This window comes from Myotis lucifugus, unplaced genomic scaffold (assembly GCF_000147115.1).
Source record: "Myotis lucifugus unplaced genomic scaffold, Myoluc2.0 scaffold_298, whole genome shotgun sequence".
NCBI lineage: Eukaryota > Metazoa > Chordata > Mammalia > Chiroptera > Vespertilionidae > Myotis > Myotis lucifugus.
The window spans coordinates 939,261-948,957 of NW_005871346.1; the positions used below are offsets into that span (position 1 = coordinate 939,261).

The following is a 9,697-nucleotide window of genomic DNA, read 5'->3' on the forward strand; positions in this document are numbered from 1 at the left end:
GGAGGGAAAGGCGTCCGCAGGCCATGGCATCGCGGGGGCGTCCCAGAGGCGCGCGCGCAGCTGGAGGGCGCGCCCCGCGTGGGCTGCTGTTGCTCGGGCCGCAGGCTGCACCACGCGTCGCTGCACCAACATCAGAGATTAAATCCAGCGCCAGCGGCCGCGCACCCACTGGCGCTGGTCCAGGAAGCTGTGCGTACAAGTAGGAAGGGTGCCTTCTGCAATGGTGGTGGAAAGGATAGCCTCGCGGTGCGGAAGCCAGTCAGGCATTTATCACCACTGCCAAGTGCTGTGCACCGCCCATGCTTGCATGTGCTGTACTTTTTTTATTTTTTTGCTTTAGGCTGCTTATAGTCTCCCAGCCCCACTTGACTCGGAGTCCCCTCTAGACATGGTTTGTCTGTTTGCCCTAAGGCAGCAAAGTGGGTGTTGCCGTCTGGTTTCTTTCTTGTTTTAGATTGCTGTACTCTTCGGGGAGTGGCCGCGCAGTAGGCTTGTTTACACCGCATCACCCCAAACACGTGAGGAATGCATTGCACTGTGATGGTAGGCGGCTGCCAGGTCACTAGGCAACAGGAATCTGTCAGCTCCATTATAGTCTTGTGGGACCATCATCACAGACGTGGCCCGTCATTAACTGAAATGTCATATGTGGCATATGACTGTATTGACTGGATTCTCTAAGGCTAAAGGCAGAAATAACTACATAAATCCTGTAATCGGGCCAGTAAATGTGTTTCTCACAGTATTGTGGGTTAGCAGTTCTGAACCAATATTTATACGACCCCTTATCCATGGAGGGTATGTTCCAAGACCGCCCCCCCCCCCATTGGATGCCTGAAACCACAGGGAGTATTAAACTCTATGTATGCCATGTCTTTCCTATACACACACACCTTTTCACTTAGAGAGGCACTTTATGGCTTCTCTTCGGCATATTCTAATTGCCAGGACCAGCACTCTTCATGGAAATGCTGGGCAGCATGGTGCCACATCATAAAACTTAGGAACTGTTTATTTCTGTAATTTTCCATTTAATATTTAGGACCAAGTTTGACCATGGGTAACTGAAACCATAGAAAGCTAAACTGTGAATAAGGTGGGGTACTCCTGTATATACTAGAATTAAATGCATAGTAGCTATAATGTAGATTATAATTATTGCAGAAAGAAATTACAAATAATGGGGAACACTAAATTGAATCCAGTGGTGTTGGACTAGAATCTGAGGTATCAATACATACTCATGGTTTTTAATTATAAATACCAATAGATGCAAATATATATATATATGAAAGGGTTAGTATATATATAATTTCCTAGATCTATCTGCTGGAAGTTCCTAGGAGCAATGAGCATACCTCTCACCCAAATCTTGATCTCTAATACCATTCTCTAATAAAAGGAACCAGAGCTCCAAGGAGAAGTAGTTGACTGTAGGGCTGGAGTGGGGGAAATACAGGATTAGCCTGGAACATCCTTGTAGTGCCAGAAAGTAAGGCAATGCTAAAACAGATTAGATAGATAGATAGATCGATGGATCAATCAATAGATAGATAAATAGACAGACAGACAGCAAAGATGGGGGGTTATTGAAAGAACACCAGAGCCAAACTGAAGGAGTTTCTAATGGCTCAAGCTGGATTGATTTGAGTCACAAAATAAATAATGACAGTATTGGGTTTTAACCTATAGAATAAGATAAATATTCTATTCATGAATCCATACTGATATGAGTAACTAATGGATTAAAATGAATGTGGAGAATGGGCAACTTTGACTGCAGAATTCTAATTAATTTATTAATGTAGAAGAAATGGGAAATAGTCAGTCACCACTAGGCAAACACCACAGAAATAATCATTGCACATAGGATCCGCTGATGGCTGGCAGTGTGGCTCAGTGGTTGAGCCCCGGGAACATTCCCTCTTGAACTGCATTGCCCAGGCTCCCTCAGCCTCAGCCTCAGCTGATTCGGCTAATGGGGAAATAGCAGTAGGAGGCTGGAGAGGGAAGGGGGAGGGATGCACAGCCTGCTCCCTCCTTGCTGGACAGGGTGTGATGGTAGCAGTGCTCTCTGCGGAGGGCTGCAGTTCCTGTCTTGTGACCCTCTCCTGCAGGCACCGCTCGCCTTAGGGTCTGTGCAGCCCCTCCCCTGCCCGTCCAGGTCCAGGGAGGTGATGCCTCCCAATACTGCTGGGCTCTGGCACCTCTCCATCCCACAGCCCTTCCCTTAAGTCTGTCCACCTATGTGAACAGTTCTTCTCCTCAGGCGCCTGTGATGTGCCCTCTGATTTTCACCAGGAACCTGACTGACATCCATGGGTGTGTGGGTATTGCCATGCTGGGGAAGTCCTTCTTTGGTGACTGACACACCTAGTCTCCCGGGTCTGGGCTTGGCTCCCCAGTGACTGGGAGGGGTCAGTGTGTGCAGGAGATGTGGGCTCGTAATATACTGTGAGCTCAAATGCATGAAGCAGAAGTCGGAGAAGCTTAGGCAGGATGGACAATCATGAAACAGGACATCCATGACATCTCCAGTTTGAATCACACAAGAAATCGTCATGCTTTGGACATAAGACGGCCCCAAGTATTTAAGCACTTAAAACAAATAATCCCCCCCCCCCCCCACGAATTGCTAATTGCTAAGTTAGCAAATTGCTATTTGAAAAATTGGCTCTCCTTGACTGGATGCAGGCAACTGGTCTTTTGCCAAAGGGTTTTTGAGCAAATTCCACACGGAGAATTAGTTAGCTCCTGCCCATGCCTGATTCTCCCTGTCCCAGGGCTGGACTTGACCTTCTGACTCAGGACTGTGTTCAAGGGTTTCTCCACAGGGGTCCCGCGGGCCAGCGGGCCAGGCCCCTTCCGAGGTAGGGCGGTTGGTTTCCTCCTGAGTCATCCTCAACCTCATCCAGGCAGGTAATGTTTCTTTTAATTTTATATTTCAATTACTTTACATTCAGTTTTACTTTGTGTTAATTTTAGGTGTCCGGGAGGGTAATGTTATTCCTTGAGGGAGTTGCCAGGAATCCAGCCCTGGTCAGCAGGGTCTAGCACCGCACTCCAGTCCCTGCTCCCCCTTCACGCACCGTCCTGGTGTGAGCACCGCACTCCAGTTCCCACACACCATGGCCCTAGATCTCTGGGCAAGGCTGCGTCCAAACACATCCCAAATGCCAACAGGGAGAAAGCAAGGATCCTCGAGAGGCAAGCTGCACAGAGTCCAGGCCTCGGTGCTCTGGCCCAGGTGCAAGCCCACTTGGCCTCAGCTCCAGCTGAGACCACCGACCTATCTTGTGAGCCCAGCCCATGGCTCCCTGAGGGTAGACTCTTCCCAGCTAAAGAGCGGGGAGCAGGCAATGGTGTGTTGGAACTGGAGTGCGGTGCTCACACCAGGACGGTGCGTGAAGGGGGAGCAGGGACTGGAGTGCGGTGCTCACACCAGGACGGTGCGTGAAGGGGGAGCAGGGACTGGAGTGCGGTGCTCACACCAGGACGGTGTGTTAAGGGGGAGCAGGCTCTCCGGGGAGAGGACGGACGTGGTGAGGGCAGCAGGCTGTAGTGGTGCGGGCGCTGGCTGGCATGGGCTCAGTTCTGCTGGGTGGCCGAGTCCTGACAAGGGCCGTGGAGGAGCCGGCAAGCTCCTGAGGAGAGGGGACTGTTGAGCGTATCTCAGGGTGGGGCCTGGAGGGAAAGGGCACAAAGAGCCTGCGGGGTGGGGGACACAGACAACCTCAGAGCAAAGAGGAAAGGGGCTCTGATGGGCCAGGGAACGTCCCTCTGGGTCTCAGCCCAATTCCCACCAGTCGTGTCCCAGAAGTCCCCCACCCGTGGCGGCATTGCCTGGCTGCCCTGAGCAGAACATTCTGGTATTTGGCTGTAACGAGGCGAGAACAGAGTCGTGGGACCTGCTTGTGCTCCAAGGCCCTCACACTCCCAGCCCCTCCAGTCCACAGGGTCATCACATACACGGTGGGCAAAAGTCGGGTTACAGTTGTGAGTACGAGGGTCTATTCTTGTGTTAGTATTTAATGTATTATTTTCCATATGAATAACTGGAACCCTGCTTTTGCCCCAGCCTGCATATTTGTGAAACTCGCAGGAGCTGCAGTGTTATGTTCTTTTTTTTAAGAAGACGTCGTCCCAGTAAGACCAACCACTCCTGCCAATGGAGACGCCACCTGTGGCCCAGAGTCCCTGCCACTCACAGTCCCACTGCTGCCAGGGCTGGCCACAGCCTGGGGGCCACCCAGGACCACGCAGGAATGTGGGAGGGCGGTGCTGGGGACCCGGGCTGGGAAGGCCTGGGCCAGGGCAGCTCCAAGGGACGAGGGAACACCCATGGGGGATGCAGCCTCAGCATCCCGCCCCAGGCCTGCACTGAAGGACCTTCCCTCCATGACTCCTGCCCAGGGGTGGAGACCCCCAGCCTGTGGCTTACAGGCAGCCTCACACCCTCACCCTTTGGCCCGCCCACTGGTGGGTCAGGCTCACTGCCAAGCAGCCCCTCCTGGCACAGCCGCTCTGACAGGGAGGAACAGGAGTTTACCAGGACCTTGCACACATCATCTCAACAACTATTGGTGACATGGCCAGGAAGGCATGCTGTCCCCATTTTATGGATGAGGAAACTGAGGCTCGGGTGGGGCTATTGACTAAGAGAAGGAGCACGTGGCACAGGCTTGAGGCATCTCTGCCGTCCTGAGTAACTGGGGCGGCAGCCTGGCCCCTAAGCCTGTGACTGACTCATCTGGGGCTGGTGGGGCGGCTTCCTGGGGGTTCTTGCCAGGGCCTGAAGCTCCTGGTGGGGGTGTGGCGTCCCCATTTCTCCTCTGGGACCTCCTGGGGGGCACTGCTGCCCTCACAGGGCCTTCCCGAGAGACCAGGCCCCGAGGTGCAGGGAGGGCTGCATCCCGCAGCTGCTGGCTGCCCGGTACTGGGCACTCAGGTCCCTAGAGAGCGGGCCCGCTGACCGCTGACAGGCCTGCCTCCATGCACCCTCCTCTGTTCGAAAGGCACCCCCGGGAGCCCCCACCTGCCCCAGGGAGGCTGAGAGCCAAGCTGAGGAGTTGGGCTCTGGGAGTGGGAAGGCAGTGGCCTCCACTCCGCTTGTGTTCTTGGCCTAAGGGGTCACCCAGGTCCCCAGGCCCATGGAATCCCAAGCCCCTGGCTAGGCCACACAGAGACCCTGAGCAGCAGGCTGGAGCCGCGGCTTGTCTAGTTGCCCCCTGAGCCGGGCTGCGGAGAGCTGGAAGCGGACGAGGGCAGGGCTGCTGCCCGTGTCTCTTCCTCCACAGGCACTCGGGCCTCTGCCTGGGAGGAGCCGCAAGCCCCAGGCTGACCTTGTCTGGCCTTGGCCCTGCTCCCTGTCCCTGACCCCACAGGGTCCCAGAATGCAGGGCACGGGTTCTCATGCTTCCAGAGGGGCAGTGCCACAGCCAGAGTATGAGGGTGGCCCCACCCAGCCTTTTCCTCCTGCCAACGCCTGCGCTGACTCACAGCTGACCTCCTAGCTGCCCGGGTGAGGGGCTGGTGCCCCAGAGTGCAGCCGCCGCCAGAGGCGGCTATAAAAGCACGCTGGCCCGGGCCCCAGCATCTTCCTTGGTCGTCAAGGTCGCTGCGCCATGCTGGGAGGCCTGGGGAAGCTTGCTGCTGAGGGCTTGGCCCACCGCACTGAGAAGGCCACCGAGGAAGCCGGTAAGGACCTGGGGCTCAGGCAGGGGGCTGGGGATCCACTTGCCTGGGCCTGTTCAAAGCTGATCCCCGCAGTTTAGGGGCAGGCCTTGACCCCATGAGGAGCTCTGGGCAATCAGACCCATAAGGATAGGATGGGGAGAGGGTGCAGAAGCTGAGGAGGGCTGTTTGGGGTGAGGCCAGGAGGGTCCCTGTGGCTGAGGGCAGGAGGGAGGCCATCTCAGAGGAAGCCCCGGGTAGGGTGGGGGTGGGGGTGGAGGGGAGCCCAGGTGCTGGGCGAGCAGCTAGCTTGGACACTTCCCTCTGGAAACCTGGGAGCCTTCCCATCCCAACAGCCTAATTTGAATATCCCATACAGGCAAAGGAAGGAGGTGTTATTTTTACCATAACATTAAAGCTGCAAAGAGTTCTCTATTAAGAAACCACATTGCCCACCTATGAACCAGGAGGTTGTGGTTCAATTCCCCGTCAGGACACATGCCTGGGTTGTGGGGTTGATCCCCAGTGTGGAGCGTGTAGGAGGCAGCCGATCAATGATTCTCTCTCATCATTGATGTTCTAACTCTCTCTTTCTCCCTTCCTCTCTGAAATTAAAAGAAGAAGAAGAAGAAACCACTAAGTCTGATTCTGTTCAGTCAGCCCTGGGGTTTACACAAAGGACATTTTCAATGTTTTGGGCCCCGGAAGCCCTTTTTGCATGCAGACGTCAGCAGCTCTGCTGGGGAGGGGATCCAGGTCCACCAGCTGGCATTTAAGTTTGCTGTTCTCTTTCTAAATGGCAGCAAATATGTCCCTATTTCAGTGGTTAACTCTATGCGGGTGTTGAGCGGCCTTTCTTCACCGACCCTCTGCGTTCCTATGACTCCCATTCACAGACAAGGCACCAGGCAGTGGAGGGGCGTTTAAGATCAGGGCCAGTTCCTTTGACTCCAATTCCTCCGGTCCCAGCAGGCGAGCACTCACACTCAACCACTCCGAGGTGGCAGACAGTCCCCTCCTCCTGGAGGAACGGCTGTGGGGAACTGGTTTTGCTGGAGGAGGCTCTGGACTTGGCATCGGCTGCCGTCTCCATGTCTCCATCTGGTTTGAGGCAGGATAGCAGCACACCTGAGAGGTGTGATAACCTGGGAAACAGGCTCAGCCTTGGCACCAGTTCCTAGCTGGCAGGAGGGCCTGCTCGTTGGCATTCCAGGCTGCACCAGGCTGAGGGGCATGAAGGGTTCTGTGCTCTTGTCTGCCGAACTCAGCTTCTCTCCCAGCAGCCAGACCCTCCCCCCAACATCCTCCTCAAGAAGCAAGCTGAGGGTCCTTCCCTTGAGCCAGCTGGTCCTGGCTGGGGCAGCACCCAGAGCTGCCTGAGCCCTGCAGGGAGGAGGAGCTGCCTAGTGCGGGCTCTCACTCTGGGCTTGTCTTACCTTTTCAGTTCATGCCGTGGAGGGGGTAGTGAAGGAGGTGGTGGAGCACGCCAAGGAGGCTGGAGAGAAAGGTATGGTGGGGGCTGGGAAGGAGGGGAGGAGGGAAGTGAGGGGCTGGGAGCAGCCTGTTCTCTGACTAAGCAGGTCAAACCCTGATCCAGATGCTGCACCCTTTCGGATGGTATGCAATTATCACACCATCTGAGGCCACAGAGCCAACCTCACTAAGGCAGGACCCAGCCTGACAGGCCTCTCTGTGGAACGTTGAGAAGACTATTTCACAAAAGGCAGTGCGGCAGCTCGCTGGGACAAGGCATTCAAGACATAAAAATATACACTTATATAAATACACTAGAGGCCCAGTGCATGAAATTTGTGCAGGGGGAGGGGGCCCTTAGTCCGGCCTGCAACCTCTCCAATCCAGGACCCCTCGAGGGATGTCCGACTGCCTCTTGCAATCCAGGACCACTGGCTCCTAACCACTTGCCTCCCTGATCTCCCCTAACTCCTCTGCCTGCCTTCCTGATCACCCTTAACCACTTCTACCTGCCTGATCGCGCCTAACCACCTCTGCCTACTGCCTGATCACCCCTAACTGCTCCCCTGCTGGCCTGATCGCCCCTAACTGCTCCCCTGCTGGCCTGATTGCCCCTAACCACCTCTACATTGCCCCGCACCCGGGACCCAGGATTCACTCCTCTGGCCAGTTGCAGACACTCGGGACCGGGGCTTCCCTCCCTCTGGCTGGCTGCAGGCACCCAAGACCTGGGCCAGCTTCGCCCAGGCTGGCTGCAGCCACAGGGGACCGTGGGTGGGTGGCTTCGCTCAGGCTGCAGCTGCAGGTGCCTGAAACTGTGGGTTGGGCGGCTTGTCCCTCTCCCGGGCCACAGGCACAGGCACTGGAGCCCAGGACCACAGGGAGGGCGGCTTGTCCCTCTCCTGGGCCACAACCTGGCTGGTTCCCATTCCTCTCTTGTGAGCTCATTTGTGCCTGGCTGGACCCCATTCTTTTCTCCCCAATGTTGAGTGTCTGAGCCTTTACAGCGTGATGGCATGAGGGCATGATGGCCATTTGCATATTGGTTCTTTATTATATAGGATATTTACATAAATGTTTGTATGTGTATGTGTACTGTGAGTATAACTATGTAAAAACTATAAGTACACCTCATTCCTTACAACAAAATAAATTCCAAGTGAATCAAGGACTTAAATACAAATACATGAAATGATTAAATTGTTAGAGGACTGCATAGGAGATTTTAGCATAATCTCAGAGTGGGGAGGGTCTTTTTTTTTTTTTAAAAAACTATGACAGAAAACCCAACAACTATAGAGGAAATGTTAGATAAATCTGACAATAATACTTCAAATTTTCCATAATAAAAAAATTATACTCTAAGCCCAAGAAAAACCACCAGCTGAGGGTAAATATTTGTAGTGGAAATGATAACCCAACATAGAAATGGTCAGGAGATATAGTGGTAGTTCATAGGAAAAGGTATGTGAGCAGGCAGCCACCCTGTGAGCAGGTGTTCAGTCTTACTCACAACTGAAGTCAGAAATGCAAGCTGTTTGGGGAAATAAAACAAAATTTGCACACATTCCTCAGGAGCTCTGTTGCCCTCCATCCCATTGGGGATCCTCCAGGGCATGGCCCAGGAAGACAGCCACACCCCACAGGCCACTGCAGGGGACACAGCCCAGCAAGTGGCTCGAATGTTTACTTTGCTCACCCAGACATTATTCCTCTTTCTTGCTGACAGCCATTGCCGAAGCCTTCAAGAAGGCCCAGGAGAGAGGGGACAAAGTGGTAAAGGAAGTCACTGAGACTGTGACCCACACAGTCACAAATGCTGTCACCCATGCAGCGGAAGGCCTGGGTAACCTGGGACAGTGACCACGCCCGAGACTCTTCCTGAATCTCAATAAAGGACTGTGAAATGTGTACGCTGTGCCCTGGACTTATTCCCGGATAGTGGAAGCACTGTCTACATCCTGTCACCTGCTGTAAAACATTGACACCTGCTGGGGGTTAGATAGGTCCCCTGTTGATCAGATGTGGTGCTTTCACAATAAGTGTTACCATCTCAGCAAGGACCTCTTTAAGAATTGCTTGTGTCTGTCCTTCCTTCCTTCCTTCCTTCCTTCCTTCCTTCCTTCCTTCCTTCCTTTTTTCTTTCTTTCCTCTTCATCTGAGGATATTTTTCCATTAATTTTCAGAGAGAGTGGAAGGGAGGAGGAGAGACAGAGAGAAACACCGAACACATCAGTTGGTTGCCACCCCCATGCCCATGACCAGGGCTAGGAGCCTGTAACTGAGGTATGTGCTCTTGACCGGAACCCAACCTGGGACCCTTCAGTTTGCAGGCCGACGCTCTATTCACTGAGCCAAACCAGCTAAGGCTGTGCTACATTTCTTAAAAGAGTCATTTCCCAGAAACTATATGTAGCTTTCAGACACCTCAGTGCTTCAGGAAGCCCACGGGAGGACCATAATTCAGTTTACATATTCTTTGCGTTTTCCTTGAAATGTTCTTATAGGATTCAGGAAGATCACAGACCAACCTGATTGACAGGCCAGTGGG

General features: G+C 53.8%; 1 protein-coding gene across 1 annotated transcript; it reads left to right on the top strand.

The window, feature by feature from the left end:
- Positions 1 to 4,982: 4,982 nt before the first annotated feature.
- FAM25A (family with sequence similarity 25 member A) lies at positions 4,983 to 9,057 on the top strand. The gene is made up of 3 exons (XM_006100113.3): positions 4,983 to 5,697; positions 7,118 to 7,180; positions 8,876 to 9,057. Exons 1-3 carry the CDS (start codon positions 5,625 to 5,627, stop codon positions 9,007 to 9,009), a joined length of 270 nt encoding a protein of 89 aa, XP_006100175.1. The 5' UTR covers positions 4,983 to 5,624; the 3' UTR covers positions 9,010 to 9,057.
- Positions 9,058 to 9,697: the final 640 nt, after the last annotated feature.